General features: G+C 56.0%; 8 protein-coding genes across 8 annotated transcripts; 4 read left to right on the forward strand and 4 right to left on the reverse strand.

Moving 5' to 3' along the window:
- The first annotated feature begins 1,104 nt into the window (after nucleotides 1-1,104).
- Nucleotides 1,105-3,223, forward strand: BGZ61DRAFT_183486 (major facilitator superfamily domain-containing protein). Its single transcript, XM_046237706.1, has 3 exons — nucleotides 1,105-1,719; nucleotides 1,823-2,325; nucleotides 2,399-3,223. Exons 1-3 carry the CDS (start codon nucleotides 1,379-1,381, stop codon nucleotides 2,929-2,931), a joined length of 1,377 nt encoding a protein of 458 aa, XP_046107563.1. The 5' UTR covers nucleotides 1,105-1,378; the 3' UTR covers nucleotides 2,932-3,223.
- A 64-nt stretch (nucleotides 3,224-3,287) lies between these two features.
- BGZ61DRAFT_183502 (uncharacterized protein) lies at nucleotides 3,288-4,044 on the forward strand. The gene has a single exon (XM_046237707.1). The coding sequence runs from the start codon at nucleotides 3,441-3,443 to the stop codon at nucleotides 3,879-3,881; it is 441 nt and encodes a 146-aa protein (XP_046107564.1). The 5' UTR covers nucleotides 3,288-3,440; the 3' UTR covers nucleotides 3,882-4,044.
- Nucleotides 4,045-5,660: 1,616 nt separating this feature from the next.
- On the reverse strand, nucleotides 5,661-6,667 carry BGZ61DRAFT_183516 (uncharacterized protein). The gene has a single exon (XM_046237708.1). The coding sequence runs from the start codon at nucleotides 6,421-6,423 to the stop codon at nucleotides 5,827-5,829; it is 597 nt and encodes a 198-aa protein (XP_046107565.1). The 5' UTR covers nucleotides 6,424-6,667; the 3' UTR covers nucleotides 5,661-5,826.
- An 801-nt stretch (nucleotides 6,668-7,468) lies between these two features.
- On the forward strand, nucleotides 7,469-8,117 carry BGZ61DRAFT_183520 (uncharacterized protein). Its single transcript, XM_046237709.1, has one exon. The coding sequence runs from the start codon at nucleotides 7,572-7,574 to the stop codon at nucleotides 8,025-8,027; it is 456 nt and encodes a 151-aa protein (XP_046107566.1). The 5' UTR covers nucleotides 7,469-7,571; the 3' UTR covers nucleotides 8,028-8,117.
- A 1,233-nt stretch (nucleotides 8,118-9,350) lies between these two features.
- Nucleotides 9,351-10,434, reverse strand: BGZ61DRAFT_183531 (uncharacterized protein). The gene has a single exon (XM_046237710.1). The coding sequence runs from the start codon at nucleotides 10,262-10,264 to the stop codon at nucleotides 9,569-9,571; it is 696 nt and encodes a 231-aa protein (XP_046107567.1). The 5' UTR covers nucleotides 10,265-10,434; the 3' UTR covers nucleotides 9,351-9,568.
- A 170-nt stretch (nucleotides 10,435-10,604) lies between these two features.
- On the forward strand, nucleotides 10,605-12,846 carry BGZ61DRAFT_346781 (uncharacterized protein; the record flags this gene model as incomplete). Its single annotated transcript, XM_046239914.1, has 3 exons — nucleotides 10,605-10,818; nucleotides 11,030-12,732; nucleotides 12,796-12,846. 3 exons carry the CDS (start codon nucleotides 10,605-10,607, stop codon nucleotides 12,844-12,846), a joined length of 1,968 nt encoding a protein of 655 aa, XP_046107568.1.
- Nucleotides 12,847-13,157: 311 nt separating this feature from the next.
- BGZ61DRAFT_446548 (uncharacterized protein) lies at nucleotides 13,158-14,349 on the reverse strand. Its single transcript, XM_046245221.1, has 2 exons — nucleotides 13,806-14,349; nucleotides 13,158-13,737 (listed from the first exon to the last, which is right to left on the reverse strand). The coding sequence occupies exons 1-2, from the start codon at nucleotides 13,911-13,913 to the stop codon at nucleotides 13,276-13,278; spliced, it is 570 nt and encodes a 189-aa protein (XP_046107569.1). The 5' UTR covers nucleotides 13,914-14,349; the 3' UTR covers nucleotides 13,158-13,275.
- Nucleotides 14,350-17,025: 2,676 nt separating this feature from the next.
- BGZ61DRAFT_529729 (uncharacterized protein) lies at nucleotides 17,026-18,058 on the reverse strand (the record flags this gene model as incomplete). The annotated part of the gene is made up of 2 exons (XM_046253448.1): nucleotides 17,026-17,048; nucleotides 17,254-18,058. The coding sequence occupies 2 exons, from the start codon at nucleotides 18,056-18,058 to the stop codon at nucleotides 17,026-17,028; spliced, it is 828 nt and encodes a 275-aa protein (XP_046107570.1).
- Nucleotides 18,059-18,638: the final 580 nt, after the last annotated feature.

Raw genomic sequence — 18,638 nt, forward strand, 5'->3', positions numbered from 1 at the left:
GTTTGGTGTTGGTTTTGGCTACGAGCTGATTTTGACTGATTTTAACGTTTGTTTGTACGAGTTGTTCAAGCATGGATTGACGGGAGCATACGACGGGATGCAAGGATATGTATGGGCTTGTGTCGGCATGGCACAAAAGTGCATAGTTCTAGGCGCGAATGTATCGGTGCCTATTCAACGGCTGAAACCAAACCTGTTTGTGAAGAGTACGCTCAGACGACGGGCAAATGGTTAATTTCAGCTCGTGTAGAGTTGCAAGCCACCTGCGTCAGGGCCATGTTGTTGGTTGACGGTTGGTTGTTGAGTCTTTTAGCCTCCATCACAAATCTCACAAATCGAGGCTAGTCGCGCGGCGTGCTGACGCAAGGTTGACTGATACACCGGCACGCTGGGGCCGAATGACATCACGCCGCCGGCAGTCTTGAACCCTGTGGACTGCGACTCTGACGAAGCATTGAGACCCTGACGAAGCGTTGTAAACCCTGACGAACCGGTTGCTCGTTGGTTGGCGACGCAGGAAGCAAGCATCTCAGATTAAATGTTGACGCACTACTGCAGTCGTAGCCATCGCGGACAACATGTCGATCTACGACGAGCGTCTTTTCTGAGACAAATGCCGGGTCTGAATATACCGTCCGCTCGGCGACTCCGCCGAACAGCCGAGTTCGCAATCGCCGTGCCATTGCATAGCGACGCAGAGCTGCTGGCCTGCCGTTTCCAGCATCGTCACCACCAAAAACCGGCACGGTTGACGGCACGCAAGGCAATAGATATGCGAGTCGCCTTAATGCCGAGTCAAATCCGCTACGGTCTTTTCCCACAGCGAAGCGCTAGCGGGCCGTTGGCATCGCGTCTTTGTTCGCCCTTCGCAGCGACGGCGGCCGCTTACACGACTCCTCCGCGCAATATCCGAGCTGACCAAGCCCGAGTGGGCTGCGTGTTGGGGATATCATAGGCCGTGGCTGGGTCCACCACCCACTTCTACGATGGGGAAGATGCTTTTCCAAAGAGTCGATGAGTAAGGTGCGTGCACTCCTGGAGCTCCACGGAGTTTTGGGAGGGACGGAGTAACGGAATGACGGCAATGACGGAGTAGCGGAGTCAGTCATAGCATAGCAACTTAGCTGGCGAGTCGTTGTCAAACCTGTCGTATATCAAGTCAAGAGGCTGCTGTTTAGACTAACACGGCCTGCTTCTGGCCTGGCACATTCGATTCGCATCTGCTGTCCATGACCGTTGCCCGTCTTCCATTCGAATCAATCAATCCCTGTCTAATCTGCTGAGCTAGGGTCAATCAACAGCTGCCCCAACCCAGCCAGTCTCCCCCTTTGATAACCTGATAACACGCAGGAAGAAAAAAAAAAAAGTTGCAGCTCCGATGGATCGCGATATCGAAAAGGCCTCGACGCACTCGGGCGAGGCCGCCGAGGACGCGAGCACCATCTTCGCGCCCATCCAGTCCCGCGCCAGACGCCCATCCGCCGCCAACTCCAGGCCGTCGACGTCGGAAGCCCTGAGCCGCGCCGTGTCCCAGAACGGCTATGGCTGCGAGGACGGCGCGAACAGCTCCGACGACCAGGCGCAGGACTCGCCCGCCGAGAAGGACCCCTTTGAGGTCGGCTGGGACGGCGGCGATGAGGACCCCATGTGCCCGCGCAGCTTCGGCAAGGTCAAGAAATGGACCATCACCGTCATCGTCTCAATGGCGAGTTTCTGCGTGTAAGTTGGAGTTTGCCGGCGCTCTGCGCTTCGCCGATATCTCTCTTGGCGGAGCGGCGGCGCGAGACAGGTGAGAGACACAGCCGCTAACCCACGTGTATAGGACCGGTGCCAGTTCCATCTACACGTCAACTTATATGCAAATGGAGGCTGAATTCGGCAACTCGCGCATCGTCTCGACTCTGGGCCTCTCGCTGTTCGTGCTCGGCATCAGCCTGGGCCCCATGTTCCTGAGCCCGCTGAGCGAGTTCTACGGCCGCCGACCCATCTATCTCGTGTCGTGGTCCATGTACGTCATCTGGATCATCCCGCAGGCCGTCGCTCGCAACATCGCCACTGTGCTCATTGCGCGCTTCCTCGATGGCTTCGCTGGCAGCGCGTTCCTGGCCGTGTCCGGCGGCACCGTTGGCGACTTGTTTGCGCGCCAGGAGCTCCAGGCGCCGATGCTGATGTTCTCCCTGGCGCCGTTTGTTGGTCCGTCGATTGGCCCCCTGATCGGCGGCTTCATCAACTACAACGCCGATTGGCGATGGACCTACTATGTGCTCCTGATTTGGGGCTTCGCCATCTTGGTGAGCATCGTGTTCCTGGTGCCGGAGACCTATCGTGAGTTTCCCCAAGTTGTTAGCCAAGCATGAGTTGTGGGGAGAAATGAGTTTCACTAACACGATTCAACTAGATCCTATCCTGATCAAGAACAAGGCCAGCAAGATGCGCAAGGACACAGGCGACGAGCGATGGATGGCGCCCAACGAAAAATCCCAGAAGTCCGTCATCAGCGCCGTGAGCCACTCGCTCCTCACGCCCTTCCAGCTGCTCATCTTCGAGCCCATGTGCCTGAACCTGTGCATCTTCTCCGCCATCCTGCTCGGCATCCTATACCTCTTCTTCGGCGCGTTCCCGCTCGTCTTTCGACAGATCTACGGCTTCAGCCTGTGGCAGGTCGGCCTCACCTTCCTGGGCATCCTCATCGGCATGCTGCTCGCCGCCTGCCTGGACCCCGTGTGGTATCGCATCCGCGCGCGTCTGGTAGACAAGCTCAGCCAGGAGACGGGCATCGAGGGCTCCAGCGAGCCAGAGTTCCGCCTGCCCCCGGCCATTCTGGGCTCGATCCTCGTCCCCGCGGGCATCTTCATGTTTGGCTGGTCGTCGTACCCCTGGGTGCACTGGATTGTCCCCATTATCGGATCCGCCATCTTTGGAGCTGGGTAAGTAACTGAAATGACACCTACAAACACACAACCACATATTCCATGCGGCGGTCGTAAGAGGGCTCTGGGCCCCTGCGTCGGTCCTAGGAGAGCAAGAGTCGTAACCCCTGAGCCAGATGTTGTACAAGACTTGGGACGGCTGACTCTTGGCTCCTTTGTCACACAATGGCCCAAACCCACGGGCTCAAGTCAGCGTGCCTTTAGTCACGGCTTGGTCATGGCCGCCGCATGCGCTCTCCCCTAATCTCGTATCCCCTCTGCGTATAACCGTCGGTGGCTAACCGCTTGGTGTTGCACCAGAACTCTCCTCGTTTTCAGCGGCATCTTTACGTTTCTGGTGAGTCTCTCTCCGTTACACAAGCACAAAGACGCAGACAGGCACTCTCACGCCATTGTCATCACCCCTCCCCTCTCCTTGTCTGCGTAACCCAGATGGCTGGGAGAGCTTTCACAGGGGGTAGCTGCCCGTGCCAGAGGAGAGTCAAAGCTGACTGAGCTATCAATAGGTGGATGCGTATCCGCAGTACGCCGCGAGCGCCTTGGCCGCCAATGCATTTGTGCGTTGTTCGTTTGCTGGTAAGTTGGCATCCCTCCCCGTCCCTATCCCTTGCAACACGCATAGTGGTCTGCCTCCCACATCTCATCCCACCATCCCATCTCCTTCACCGCCGTAGCTGGCCGTCCCCCGGTTCCGGTCTGCGAGCCCCGCACGGCCGGGGGGTTGTTGGGTTGGGGGACATGAGTGGTTTGGGCGGACTGATGGACGACATGAAGAGAGAGAGATTGAGAGACACGAATGCTGACCAGCGATTCTTCAGCCGCATTCCCTCTGTTTGGAACCCAGATGTACGGCAAGCTGGGCTACCAGTGGGCTTCGTCCCTGCTAGCATTTTTAACGCTGGCCATGATGCCGTTCCCCTACATCTTCTTCCGCTACGGCAAGCGGATTAGAGCCACCAGCCGATTCGCAAAGTCGTAGTCCCGTGGTCGGTGTGTCGTGGCTTGGATCCGAGACTCGGCAGATGGAGCTCCTCAGCGCTTGTCACCACGGCCCGAAGGAAGCTACGGCTTGTTGTACGTCCAGCTCTATAGCTCCCGTCCAAACAGCCCATGTCCATGCCCCTGTGATGCGATAGACGGATGGGCATCACAGACTCAAAGTCGCCCCGCGCCACCGGATCCGGCACCCCCCTCCTGACGCGCGGGGGCCCGTCGGACGCGTCTGACTTGCTACGTAGCAGCTGGCAGGTCGCCGGAATGAATGCGGCAAACAGCACATGTCCCAGGACGAGACGCGGACGTGGGTCGTACAGGTCCTCGCCTGGCTAGACTGGGGGAAGCGGCAGCTGCGTGGGGCCGCATATTGGCGTTTTTTGTTGGGTTTCGTGGCGATATATCGGCGGGTCTATTTTAATAAGTATACACATAATAGAAAAGATACACTAGTAGGTATCAAAAGGTCAGACACTGAGGGCGTTTCTGGACAGGAGATTGGAAGAAGCCAGATGCGGGTAATCTATGAGTTACAGTTCAAAAAAGCACATTTTGAGACATTGTCTTTCACAAAGCAGGGTGTGGGGGTTCGACGTCGTGGCAGCTCGTTTGATCATCGCCTTGAAGATCGTCATCGCCATCGCAATCTGGGGGGATGCGAGTTGATGCGCGCGGGGCCCAGAAAGACGGGGTCGATGGGTGAGCGGAGACTCGAATGCGAGCTGGACGTTGCCATGTCACAGACAATCCATCCCAGGCCAGCCCGGTTTCTGCAACTCATCGCCCATCCCCATAAGGATCTGGCATTATCTCGCCTCGCCTAAGCCAGGCCAGCGCGCGACGCGCCCTCCAGACCGCCACTGCATCTCGGGCTTGCAAAGGCTGGAGGGGGGGACGGACGATCTGCATGACAGAATCCGGGGAGATGGAGGGGAGGGGCCTCGCTGAGCCGAGGATGAAAGGCCGCGCTTGTTGGCAGAAGGAAATATAGCACGGCATGTAATGTTGGGGCGGAGAATATAGGATGCGACGACATGGACCAGGAAGTGGCCGAAAGGGAAACGCCACGCATTGTAACGGACGGCCTTTTGGCATTGGGAAGAGCCAGTAGGATACGAATACGTATGTCTCAGAGAGCATTGAAGCAGGTGTCCAGATCTAGTGCCATGTAGTGGTGCGTCTAAACAAACAGTTCCGTTTCACAACACGGGGGTGTGATTGTGATGCATCCATGCCAGATGCTAGCGGGCATCAACCACCACCAGCGGGCGGCAAAGTGCAAATCTCCAAGGCCAAGGCCAAGGTCAAAACCTGGTCGGACAAGGATGGGTTGGTTTGTAATGAGAAGCCCGGGAACCGCAGAAGAACGGGGCCTGTGTGACAGCGGCAGCATCATCAAGCAAGATAGAGTTAGGCCCTTGTGTTTGGAGTTGACGACAGGGGATATACCTTCAGACAGTGGCAGTGGGCGGATGGCTTGCCGTGGATCGTCTCAGCCCAGATACGTCTCGACGTAACAAGCAGCTCGCAGCGTCAGGACAAAAGCGGTCCCTGCGCGAGGTCAGGGAAGCAATGAATGGGCCAAATGGAGTCCTCGGCGTCTCCAAAGTCCCCAATGGAGGACGTCGTGGTTGTCAATGAATCGATGTGGCAGACCGGGGCCATGGAGTTCTTCAAGACTCCAGAGTCCAACAATTGACCAACCACACGATGGGTGGGAAAACTCCCGTCGACATCGACAAGGGTGTTCAAGAGCCTCGAGCAGCGTCGACTGCCTGCCCCAGGGCGGAACCTAGGACCACAGCCGCCATGGGTCCTCGGTTATCGCATCCTAACAGCGGCTTGGCTCCATCCATTCAACACCTCAGCCTCCAACCAGAGGGGCGGGCCCCTCATCGAAAGCTCAATTGACAAGGACCGCGTCGTCCCAAAGCAGACGGCGACGATGTGCCAATCGTCGTCCCCAAAAGAAAGGCAGGCCGCAGAGAGAGAGAGGCAGAGAGGCAAGATGCAGCTCACCCATCTGCACCCATCTGGCCATGGGATCCATGTGTAATTTCGCACTCGCCGCGCGCGCCGCTGTCATGCAGGCCACAGCCGCAGAAGCCACCCCCAATGGCAAGCGGATCGTCACGAGAAGGATATAGAAGGCCATGAAAAGTAAAAAATGAAACCTAGGCGTGGGAAAAAGGAACGACGAAACGTGGCAGAGGCGTAGGAAAAAGGAATATAGAGGCCACGCGCCGACCGGGACCCATGGCTGACAGGCTCGGCAAGCTGAAGCTGAGGATGAAATTCCACAATCTCCACGCTCCGTCATGTAACTCACAGGCACTTTGCAGGCACTTTGAATACGGGAAGCCGTGATTGTGATTGCGAGGCCGTTCGGGCTGCGCGCCAAGATGCCGGTGTAATGTCCCGGCGGCCAATTGGGGCGAGACGGGCTCATTCTGATGCCAATAGTCAGGCAGTTTGGCGACGCGACAAAGGAAAGCTGCATGATGTCCGCTGTCCGCTGCGGATACCTGCTGCGGATGGGGAGGAAAAGGAGGGTCGTCGATTTACTCGGCGCATGCGATCTTCACGTATAGCCTCCTCTAGATGTCTGATATGTACGAATGGCGGTGGATGCGTCGATGCGATGGCGCGGCCGCCGGTGATGGAGGACGGTGTGGTGGATGGGAGGAGGTGGCACCGTGGCGGACCGGGGTGGATGATGACGCGAGCCGACGGGAAGCGGCGGGCAGCGAAGTCGACCGACGGCCTTCCGCCTCCGGGCTGGCGGGGGCATATGGCAAGGCTGCTCGGTTCTCCATACCCCAAGATCACAGATGACTGATTTGGCCCAGTCTCACGTCCCGAACAAGTCGCTGTGGTGCGTCGCATACTCGCATTATGTGCCTTGTCTCTCTGTCTCACTGGCCCGCGCCGCACCCTCCACCCTCTCACACTCTCCCACTCTCTCAGCCAGGTCCCGTCTCCCGCTCCCATGTCTCCGGCTGTACCGGTCGGCCTCTTGATTGGGACACCAGCAAACGGGTCTTGTCTACATAGCACATACATTGTACCTCGTCCTCCTTGTCAACCCCAAGTAGGCAGGCATGTCGTCCCTCCCTCGGTCCTGTCTAGATGGTGCGCATGGACGTATGTCTCATCGGGTCCAGGGCCGGGCTGGGCAACACTTGCGGGACTTGGGTTCGGGTACCTTGCGTACCTCCAACGCCGCCGGTCCACGACCGGCTGGACTGCGACTGGGCGGCCTGGCCTATACTTTTAGCAGCCGCCTGGTCTCGTTGGTGATGGATTTGACTGGCTGTGTTGGTCGTCCTAGCTGCCCTGGCGTCATGGCCCGTCTAGACTTTGGCAGGCTGGCCTGTCGCAACGGTGCTGCAGTCGCACGACCGCGCGACACTAGAGTCGTCGTCCATGGCCCCAGTCCGTGACGAGGTACGAATCACCACCTTTAACCAGCTGGGGAGGTTTGTTTTTGTCCGATATGCTTGCCCAATGCGTATCGTCGTGTCTTTTCTTCTTTAAGCTCGATGTTCACGACGCACGGCGAGCAAGCAGGGTGGCTGGCGGCTGTGAACCGCGCTCGATATACTCATCTGCTGCACCAATATCTGAGCTCTGGTTGTTCCCAGATCCATGCTTCGAGGCCACAACCCGCAACCCCTCCTCCACTTTCCACCACGCCTGTCTGGGTTCCGGGTTCCCTGGAGAGCGATCCACGGCGCAGGCGCAGGCGCAAGGCGGCAGGCTACCGGCGGTGACCCTCCCCTAGCAAAACACGACCCCAGGCCCAGGGCGACCTGGCGGGGCTCAATGGCACTGTTTGCTCCGTTCCCTTGTCAGCCGCTGCTGAGTTTTGCCTGGTGGAGGCGTGCGTTATTGGAGGACGAGTGGAGGATCGGAGGATTGGGAATATTGGACGGCGGGTGGTTGGGCGGCTCAGCCCAGGGCCTAGGCTGGCCTGGGCATTACACGGCCTTAGCAGGGACGATTCCCAGGGGATGGTACAAACCTAGTAAGATGCTCGGTACACGGTACAAAGTCCCGGTCAGCGGGGACGGTTGCCGTTTGTTTCTCCCGGGCAAGCCTTAACTCATTGCAGAAGCCGACTCAACTTTCATGCCTCGGTGGCCGCCTTCCACCATGACTCCCTAGCCCGCAACTCAAGCCCGCAACTCTAGCCCGCAACTAAAACCTGGCGGGCCTGACAGTAGCCGGCTCCTAGGGCCAAGTCAACCAGGTCTTGGGTACAGTCGTCATCGGCATCGGACCAATGGACGTCGCGCAGTGTTCCCCCGGCCGCGGGCCACTGATCAGCTCCACAGGTAAACCCCGCAGTCAAAAACTTTGCCTGCGCTGTGATGGATGTGCCAATGTGCGTCGTCGTGGTGGTGGTGCGTGTGTCTCGGTGTTCTGTATGAGAGAGTCCTTCGGTGCAACTTGGCGGGAGCTTCACTCGGTGGCCCGTACCGAATACGTATCGCATCGAATCGCATCGCTGTTCGGTGGGAGCTGTCTCGTCTGCAGGCAGAGCGCGCGCGCCGCGTCTGGGGATGCCTGTCCCCTGCTTCTGCTGCTGCTCCAGCTGTTTTCCTTCCTTTTTTTCTCCCTCGGGCCCTGGTCCTGTCGCTGCCGCTGCCGGTGCTGCTGGGCATGCAGTTGCATGTGCTGTGCATGTGAGTTGTGGGTGTGGGTGCGCGGCTGCGCGACTGCGCGAAAGGTGAAAAGGATTATCCACATGGTGTACCTACGGCCGGCCCCATCATCAGGTACCTAGGTTGGCTTGGCTCCCACTCGGCCCTGTGTGATTTGGCCCTGCCTGTGTGATTCTGTCATGATTATGTGCTTCCCTGATTCCTCGCGTGAGCACTCCAATGCGCATAGTGCGTACAGCCAAGCCCTCAGCCGCTGTCTATCGCTGTTCTAGGCCCGCGACCTGGGGCATCACCAGCGCCTTGCCCAAACCGCGTCTAGCCTCGATCGACTTGGCCGTGGTTTCTTGCCGGTTCTTGCTTGTTCTTTGCTGTTGCTCACCCTTGAATCCATGATACATCACATCCCCATTGGCAATTTGCTCGCATTGGGGATCCATCGTTTCCTGTTTTGGTCCTGCTGGCTTGCCCTGTCTATTTCCATTACCCATTACCCATTTCTCCACCTGTCTCTCTCCATTACCTACCAAGGTACTAAGTACTAATAATCCCCCCCAACGGTTGGAAGTATTATTACAGCCTCAAACTCCCCCCTTCGTTCTGTTCTGCGAGAAAATCCACCGTCGCATCCGCCAAACAAGAGCCGGGCGACCAACCAATTCAACCAACCGACAAGCCAACAAACCAACCAGCCAACCAACCAACCCGGTCGGTCAAGTGCTTTTAGCCCACCACTAAAACCACCAACCACCAAATCCGCTGCCCTCCATCCCAAATCCACTCCAAATCCACGGCCTCAGTCGACAATCCGCACCTCCACACCTCCACACTTCCACCATCCACACATCCACACATCCCACCGCCCCGTCGCCTGACCTCTGCCTTCCGACCTCTCGTCCTCTGACTCCCGGCCACTGACCGCCGTCGTCTTATTTTGCGAATTGCCTCCTTGCGCGCATCTTCGCTCTCCTTTTTACCTCGTTATCCCCTCTCCACTCTTCCTTTCCTTCTCTCTCGCCCGCTCCGCTCTCCTCTTCTCCCCCCCCCCCCCCCCCTCTCCCCTCCTTGCGCCGCGCCTGGCTCGCATGCCTCATCTCTGCACAACGCTACGCTGCCACCATAGCCCGCTGCTACGGTTCCCGACGCCGTGTGAGCTGCTATAGTGCGCGTTGTTGCTAGTTTGAGTGTCGAGTGCAGCCAACCCTCATGGCCCTCGGGTAGCTGCATTCCTCTCCGCCTCCGTCCTCTCGTACGCTCCCAACCCGTGCCGTCGCCTTGTGTCGCATCTCGACGCCCTTCGTCACTCTCCTTGCCTGTGCTCCGCCCAAGGCGATCTCGACCGCGACCTCCCCTCGCCCGTCGAATTAAACCCGCGCTGCCGCCTCCATTGTCCCCTTCGTGACGGCATTCGCAGCCTCGTCCTGCCCGCGACCAGCCCTGACTGCCCACACGGTCACACCAAAACGCCTCTTGCGCACCCATTACGAGCCCATTGGCCCTTCCCGAAACCGTCCCGTCCAGAATACGAGCTTCTCCGACCAATTTCGGTCTCGCATAAGTCAAGAGGCTTGTCATCATCATCCCGGCAACCCACAGCCTTAGACTTTGTTTCCGCCCAACGCTCATCTTCCACAGCAGCCGCCCGCTGCTGCCAATCTTGGCCTGCATATCACACATACGCAGGCGTCAATCTCTGCTCAACGACTCTTTCAGGGGAAGCCTTGCGCAGGTTTCCACGCCACCGTGGGGTTTGTTGTCCTCGTGAACAGCGCACATCGCCACTCCAATTCGACGACAGTCTTGTCCCTGCTTGGCTGTGCCACAGAGGCTTGATCGGTGTGGTTCCGCAAGGTATTGAATGGGGCGACGGGAGACAGGTATACTGGGGGTCGGAGCCTGCATTTCCGGGCCGCTTGTGCTGCAGACAGAGACCGGGTTTCCACTATCTGAAAGGGGGATTCCAGCCATTACAGTGTGTTGCGCCGGTGCCAGGGCTTGTATATAAAACTAAGACACCATGCCGCACGAGATGGAGGAGAATGGTGCTGAGGTCTCAGATGTCATGTCTGAGAACGAGGACGACGAGATCTATCTCAAAGACGAGAAAATGACGGACCAAGACGGCAACACCATGGTCAAGAAGAAGTACGACCCAAAGGATCCTCTGCGACCCAGGAGGAAGAAGGCAAGACGAGCGTGCTTTGCCTGTCAAAGAGCCCATCTGACCTGTGGTAAGTCCTCTTCTGCTGATCACCTCGATTCGTCTTCATCTTCCCCGTGAAGTTTGGTCTCAAACGCCCTGCCAAGCACCACCCTGCGGTTGCTCTGTCTGCCCTCTCCCTTTCATTTCACTATCCTAGTTCCCTGGGAGAATTATCTTCGGTCATGATTTTCGGGGCTTGACAGCGGGATAAAGGGTTGCAAACTGACCTCTTCGCATAGGAGACGAGAGACCCTGTCAAAGGTGCATCAAGCGCGGCCTCGCCGACGCCTGTCAGGACGGTGTTCGAAAGAAGGCCAAGTACCTCCACGATGCTCCTCCGGAGGCCCTCCGCCCGGTCCTAGGCCCCAATTACAATCCCACGCCCACGCCCACTCGACCCAACGGCCATCGCCAGAACTCCAGTCAATCAGACAACATGTCGACCGCGGGCAGCACCTTCTTCTCTCAAGGAAGCACTACTTCGTTTCCAGTCTACTCGGCTGGCGGACAGACGCCGGTTGCCATCCCGGATGGTATGAATTTCAATACCCAAGCTTCCCCGACGTCCTTCCAGGGCCCCTCGCCCACTGCCCAGGCCCCGATGGGCAACATCATGCCCACAAACCCGATGGACTTTAATGCTCTGTTCGATCCCAGCAACCCGGCTTTGTACAACTTTGATCTTGAGGGTCTCAACTTTGGCAGTCAGTACGCCGGATGGGAGTTTGGAATCCTCAACAAGATGGCACTGGGAGCCGAGACACCTCCTAGGGAGAACTCCATTTCACAGCCTTCCACAACTGATGCCAGCTACGCCGCTCTCTTTGCCAACGGCAATGGCTCATCTTACGACCACCCCATGATCGGTGCTGACTTTTCTGGAATGGACCACAACAACCAATCGTTGTATGCTCAGGGTAACCTCCAACACGGGCTACCCCACGCGTTTGCCATTGCGGCGGGTCCAACGAGCCTTCACAGCCCCAGTACAGACACCACAGCGAGTCCCCATTCAGGAGCAGGAATGGATGGGTCGCCCAACCATAACTATGCCGGTATCCCAGGGGTCGCTGCCGCCCCGCCCCGGCAAAGGCCAAAGCACACGAGGACTGGCCCTCAGTCCATCCTGGGCAAGAGACAGCGAGACTCAGCCGCCATCTATGAGAGTGTCAAGGAACCGTACCCATACACAGCCGGGTTCCACAACATGGTTGCCGTTCTGCGGAAGCGCCTGCCAGGCAACAAGCTCCTAAAGATTGCCAAGTCCCTTGGCGAGATCCGCCCTTCATTCATCTCATGCACCAAGGACCTGACTCGCCAGGACCTCATCTTCATGGAAAAATGCTTTCAGCGTACACTGGTTGAGTACGATGATTTTCTCCAGCACTGCTGCGCACCTACCGTCGTCTGTCGAAGATCAGGCGAAGTTGCAGCTGCCAATAAAGAGTTTACCGCCTTGACCGGCTGGACCAAGGATATCCTTCTAGGCAAGGAGCCCAACCGCAACGTTTACAACCGTTCGGCCAACGGTACATCCTCCCAAGAGAGAGATTCTCAGGGTGAGATGACAACACCCCGTCCGCAGAATGCGACGCTGGACTCGGGCGTTGCCCGAGTCCAGCCCGTGTTCCTCGCAGAGCTGCTCGATGATGACAGTGTTGTGGAGTTTTATCACGACTTTTCACAGCTGGCTTTCGAGGATAGCCGCGGCAAGGTGCAGAGGAGCTGCCGACTGGTCAAGTACAGGCCGGAGCAGAGCCTCGAGGCTAAAGAGGTATCCCCTCACAAGGAGGCTCACACGAGCATCCTCAGCAACCGGGTCACCCGAATTGACGGTGAGCATGGTATCTCCAGGATTGAAAAGGATGGCAAGGTGGAATGCACCTACTGCTGGACCATCAAGCGGGACGTTTTTGATATTCCCATGATGATCATCATGAATGTAAGTTGGCTCCCAAGATCCCAACCTGTTGACTTCGTGGGCAGATCGACTAACAATGTGTAGTTCCTTCCACGATACTATCCGGATCAAGGACCCCAGCAACTCGCAGTGTAAGATTGCTGGAGGTTCTTGTTTGAATACGTTCTTTCTCCCTTTACTTTGTTTATGGGAGGTGTTTTCTATGAGCATTTGCAACTCTTCTTGACCTTTGGGGGAGGAAGAAGAAGAGAGAGCAGAGCAGACCATAGCCCCTTGATGGGGAATTAGTCATGACATGGTTCATGTACTATTCACGGTTTAACGCCGACGTTATTGCGACTATGAAGTGATGGTGGCGGTGGTGGATGAGGAAGAGGAGGAAGTTGACGGATGATTTTGCGCGATACCCGCGTACTGTTAGGAATTGCGAAACAAGAGCGAAAAGGGTCTTGTCATTTTTCTAAATTCCGTCTATCCCAAACTCCCTGCCCCGGCTTTTTACCTTGCCCCGTATACTATTCGTTCCTCTCGTAATCTTGACGCCAGCCGCAGGTGGATGGCTAACTAAGCGGACCTCGTAAGCCACTCGGCATCCAGCTTACCCTCAACGTCGGGGCTGCCAACGACAAGGCCCTTAGCAGGAGCCCAGTTCTCGCGGGCGAGGCTCTTCTTGGCGACTTCGCAGTCAAAGTTGATGTCGGCGATGAGGGCATCGATACCCTCGTAGTTCTTCTCCTCGCGGATGAAGTTGAGGATGAGCAGGCGCATGGGGGCGTCGTAGAAGTCGGCGGTGAACTTGTGCAGAACGTGGACCTCGGCACTGCGGACGGTGTTCTTGTAGAAGGGGTTGTAGCCGATGGACATGACCATGGGGAAGATGTGGAAGGCGGCGTCGGTGCTGGGACGGTCCGGGTGCGACTCGGGCAGGGCAAGGGAGGCGTAGCCGAAGTAGACGCCCGAGGGGATGGCGGCGATCCACGGCGTGTCGGCGTCGTCGACGGGGAGGTTGGCGGTGGGGATGCCGAGCTGTAAGGGGTTGGGTGTCAATAACTTGGATCGGGTGGACGGAGAGGGACGAGGAGGACGCAACGCACCTCCTTCGATCCTCGTCCAAAGCCCGAGATGACCTTGCCCTCCATCTTGTAAGGGTAAGGGGTTTCGGGACCGGCCTCGGGACCGACGATGGACGGGCGGGAAGTCATGATGCTGTTTTGCGGTGTTGAGAGTGTGACTCAAGGAGCTCTATGTGTGAAATGTTGCAGCTAGATCCTCGCGACAGCTAAATTGTCCCTGCCAAGAAATTTGAGAGAGCCAAGAGATATGCAGTTCTAAAGGTACGGTAGGACAGAGAGGTGGGTATAGATATGGGAGAGAGAAGTTGTTGCGGGACCGGTTGGCGGCTGGCGGTTGGCGTTTGGCGGCTTATGTGATGGCGGCGGATCGTTATCGGAGGGGCATCTATCTGGATGGTGGGGTAAATTTAGTTTTGGAGGAGGGGCAGCCCGGCGAGCTGTCAGCAAGCGGCGGAGCGCGGAGCATAAACGGTGCCGAAGTGCGACGGCGGAGGCGGCGGCTGCAATCGGTTGGTTAAGCTTAGCTTACCTGGTTGACGGGATGAAGATGTTGCACTGCCACCACAGTTGCAAGCCACAGAGTGAAATACCGTGCGGTAACTGGTTGGACGGCCAATTTATAAGTACGTACCTAGGCACTTAGCCCTACGAAGTGGACCCCATTCCCATTCTGTCGGAGTATTTCCCCTCTTCCACAGGTCAACAGCTCCCGCGCTCAAGCATACCTACTGGTACCTATGTTGCAGCAAGAACCCCTTTCTGTATTATATTTCGGGCCTCCGTCAGTCTTGTCTGTATAGCTATTATCATTCTCCTCACAAGTCTCACTGACTTGACTTACCCCTTTACAGAAGCTACGTACCTGAGCGTGGCGAAAAACCCCGGAAGGGCCCCCGCCCCCCCGGAAGAGCCCGCCCCTCCCTCCCGGGAGACCCCCCCAGAAGGATCCGGATGCATCTTAGAGGACGCCTGAGATGTGAGACATGGCGCGCGAGGCTGACGAGGCGGAGAAATGAGGCACTCCCGCATCTCACATCTCGGGCGTCCGTCTGTCACGAACACTTCTCAATGTCTTCGCTCACCTCTTGGCCAGCCCCAGCGTGCTGGCATAAGACTCAGTCATGTAAGTCGGCGAAGTTCCACAGCATGCGGGACGTGCCGACTTGCAACTATCCCAAGCAGTTGGCGACATTTCAACAGCCGCTTGCCATGGTAACTCGCGCAGCATCCCGCGCTCTCTGTTCTCTGTCTTCTTTTTAAGCATGGGCGTTTTTAGTGGACCTCATCGAAATGCGCGGCTGTCTGGTGGCGTTGTCGCCAACTGGCAAGTCTGGGAAGTACATTTCTGCGCACAGGGTGCGTACAAACACCGACTGCACCTCAGGATGTGCTTTCACGCCATTCAAAATTTTCCCTATCACCAAGAAGCCAGTCCATGACACTTCTGAGCTCCAGGCGGTTCCCACAGCTCCAAAATTCATGGATAGGGGCGGGCAGGTTGGTCTGGTAGGAAGCAAAGTTCACGGTGGAGGTTGCGAAGCTAGTAGCGTTCAGCTTCAAAATTGTCCTGCCATGAAAGAAGACCTATCATTTTACAGTACAGACACCTGTTCAAACACCACTAGCCAGGGTCTATTGAAACGCCACTTCCAAGACAATCGTAATAGCATGACTCTTTTGGCGCCAACCCATTGCTGTCGGCTGCCGTCGCAATGCATCAACGTGGCACGCTACCGGCAGCTATTATACGCCTCCAGTGACGTTCTTGCAATGTTCTCACTCTCTCTTGTCGGCGGTTTATTACGTCACCCTTTCTCGCAGCAGTTGGGAGTTGATCGATCTATGTCAAGAGAAAGCTGTTGGTCGTGCGTGTGCAAGCATGTTTTGGCCAGCTGCCCACCGCGCCGCCACTCCTGGCGCCAACAGACGCAAATATCCGCCAGCAAGCTAAGCGACGCCATATGCCGGGAGATGGACAGATATTGAGACAGGGGCATGAATATGGTGGCTGGAATATAGTGGCTGTTCAATCCTTTGTTCGTTGCAGAGACCGCATGCCAACGGGGTTCTTGGGCGTCTAGGATCAAGAGTCCTCCAAACCACACCGCCAGTCTGAAGAATGTGGCCACAGAATTCCAGCATCTCCATGAGTCGACCATAGTGGCCCAAGTCATACACGGAAGACGAAGCGCGAAATCGATGCAGTGATGCGGGGAGGTGGGATGGCGACAGACCAGAGCAGCAAACGACCCACGGTTTGGAACCCATCCACATCCCATCATGGGATGGTATCCCGGAGGCGTAGAATTCACAAGCCACGCTGAGTTGGTGGGCTTGGCTACATCAGACTAAGAGAGACTAGCTAAAGCGAGACGCTAGAAGCGACTGAGATTCAGGTTGTACGTTTGCGAGGTCATATTTTTGGAGGTCTGTCATTTATCTCCCCTGTTGAGTGGTCGTTCTATCACACTTTGCCTGACTCCTGCGCTCCCCTTCCTGCACCTTACCTCTTCATTTCTGACATGTAGTTTCAGGGCAAGACGGACACCCCGTTACGACCAACTGGTTGCTGACCAAAGAGATGCTCAAGTTGGATTCTTTGAGTATAAGTAACCCCGTTTCCCTCTCCATACCGCACTCTTCTCAATTTCTCAAGTCAAGCAACCACTCGATTTCTCAAGCCAAACGACCACACGCAGAACCTTACCATCGCCAAGCGGTCCACAACTCCAGAACAACTCCACTACATTCTACCAGTAAGTTCCAGTACCCTCCAACTTGTTCCTTCAGTCACTAACAATGAACGACCATCAGGCTCAGAATGGATACTCACGACGACATGTCCAATGGCATTCCCCTCAAATACAAGTGCGACGTTTGCGATCGGCATCCTTTAAAGTGGGAGTGGGATAACGACGTTCCCTGCCGAGGGACATTCGGAGGGTCGAGGTGCTTGCGCCTGCCTTCGCAGGTCTTAGCTGCCACTCTTGCGGCCTACCTCGCAGCGGCCTTCCAGGCTGCAGCCGCCCAAGCCGGCTCCGGAAACGATGGTACCTAATACGCAACATTAGAGGAAGGGGGGAGGAAAGGTGGAGGAACATAGTTAAGAAGATGATGTCTCTTGTACGAAGTTGGTCTGGTCTGTCTGTATAACGGAGCAAGAAAATTGAAGTAACATTCGCCAATCTATTGCCCTACGTGATTTGCCCAATACAAAGTGAATAACAAAAGGAAACAATATCTACACCTCTCCCAGTGATCCCCCTTTCTCAGTTAGCCCTTCTTTCGCACTGATTACTTCTGGCCCTGTTCCTTCCAGCTGTCAAGGATAGAATCCGACAGCTGTCAGGGATAGAATCCGACAGCTGCTCAAAGATAGAAAGAGACCAGAAATCTACTGAAAGGGGCCGGTTGGTACACGAAATATGACCCGAAAGCGAAAGAATCACAAGTCTGCCCCAAACGCTACCGAATCCGTCCTCCGCCATGTGCTTATGGAGCAGGGCTCTCCACTCTGTTTGTTCCTTTTGCAACTTTGCCATAAATTCCATCCTTGCTTGGGTGCCAAGCCGATGTTGCTTGAACGCCGTGTCCGTGGTTTCGTAGGTGCCGAAGTTGCAGACACCAATTGGCTTGTCCGTCCCATTTACAACAATGCTGTAAGGTGTGAGATCACAAAACCTTCCATACCGCTTTGGGAATCTCTTGACGATATTGGTTGTTTGTTCGGCATAATATTGCTTTTCCTTTGGTCCCAGTGTATGCCACACATCTGCCAAACGATCACCTGGAAGTTTCTCAAAAAGAAAGTACTCTCGGTTTTCGAATTCCGAATAGTGGAGAAGATTCGGAGTCTTGAAGCCCAAAGGGCCATCTTTTCGCTCTTCTTCTTCAATAAATTCCGTTGTCGCAAACTCGTTTACAAGATCCTCTGGAGGATTTACTCGTGTGATTTGAAGATAAGCCTCGCCAACACGCCAAAGCACCCTCCACTCACCATAATCTGCGATCACAAAAATCGATTTCTCCTCGGGAAACTGCGATTGCACGTCGGGGCTCGGGGGTACAGTGGATGGGGCTGTAGAGAGGGTGTAGTAATCACCGTCTCCCGAGCTCCATGAAGTGATACCCTCAGAGGGTTCGTTCACTCGTGAGAGTAGGAGCTTTCCCCCGAGAATCCAGGAATTCCCATTGACCCTGCGGAGGAATGTATCAATAAAGTTACTCGGTCCAAACTCAACCATGGTCTCCATGTTGGCGGTGTCGAGAGTCATGGTAGAGGGATGGTTGGATTTGTGATTGAGTGGAATAATATTGGTTGAGTAGTAGGAGCGGAAATGGTTGAATGCGACCGAGGAGTGATGTCAACGCTGGGTAGATTTAAAAGATATTGATGCTGGATTGATAATGTAGATATATTGGTAGTATTTGAATGAGGTGTGATAGATAAACGAGGATGTGTTGTGGTCGAGTAGTCGTGTTGTGGTTGAGTAGTTGTGGAAAGGGTTGGGAGATCTATCCATACTTATACCCCTTTGCCCCAGAGATATCTTAGATTTGGTTTAACAACACGCACCTCTGTTTCCAGCCCTCGCTCTCTCTTTGTCTCATTCCTGTTTTTCAGACTCTTCTGTTTTCCTGGCGGATCCCTTCTTCCCCCTCCCTGCCAAGTGTTCCGATGCATCACCAATGGCCCAAACTCAGCCAGACAACATCAAGCGGTACTGTTCAGGCCAGTCAAGCGAATCACATACGGCAGACCCGCCTTTCTTTCTTGTCATTGGGAGGTTGATTGACTGAACTTCAAGGCGACGGCGCCTACCACCGCCCTTTACGCGCTAAGCTGGCCAATCA

Source organism: Ilyonectria robusta (assembly GCF_021365365.1).
Source record: "Ilyonectria robusta strain PMI_751 chromosome Unknown BGZ61scaffold_5, whole genome shotgun sequence".
Lineage (NCBI taxonomy): Eukaryota > Fungi > Ascomycota > Sordariomycetes > Hypocreales > Nectriaceae > Ilyonectria > Ilyonectria robusta.

What these genes read in the sequence shown, in the direction of transcription:
- BGZ61DRAFT_183531 (XM_046237710.1), bottom strand. Translation starts at nt 10,264, where the DNA reads ATGTGTGATATGCAGGCCAAGATTGGCAGCAGCGGGCGGCTGCTGTGG.
- BGZ61DRAFT_183520 (XM_046237709.1), top strand. Translation starts at nt 7,572, where the DNA reads ATGCTTCGAGGCCACAACCCGCAACCCCTCCTCCACTTTCCACCACGC.
- BGZ61DRAFT_183516 (XM_046237708.1), bottom strand. Translation starts at nt 6,423, where the DNA reads ATGCAGCTTTCCTTTGTCGCGTCGCCAAACTGCCTGACTATTGGCATC.
- BGZ61DRAFT_446548 (XM_046245221.1), bottom strand. Translation starts at nt 13,913, where the DNA reads ATGACTTCCCGCCCGTCCATCGTCGGTCCCGAGGCCGGTCCCGAAACC. An exon ending in TTGGACGAGGATCGAAGGAG is followed by an intron (nt 13,738 to 13,805) that starts GTGCGTTGCGTC and finishes AACCCCTTACAG; the next exon opens with CTCGGCATCCCCACCGCCAA.
- BGZ61DRAFT_183486 (XM_046237706.1), top strand. Translation starts at nt 1,379, where the DNA reads ATGGATCGCGATATCGAAAAGGCCTCGACGCACTCGGGCGAGGCCGCC. An exon ending in TCAATGGCGAGTTTCTGCGT is followed by an intron (nt 1,720 to 1,822) that starts GTAAGTTGGAGT and finishes CCACGTGTATAG; the next exon opens with GACCGGTGCCAGTTCCATCT. An exon ending in CCTGGTGCCGGAGACCTATC is followed by an intron (nt 2,326 to 2,398) that starts GTGAGTTTCCCC and finishes CGATTCAACTAG; the next exon opens with ATCCTATCCTGATCAAGAAC.
- BGZ61DRAFT_183502 (XM_046237707.1), top strand. Translation starts at nt 3,441, where the DNA reads ATGCGTATCCGCAGTACGCCGCGAGCGCCTTGGCCGCCAATGCATTTG.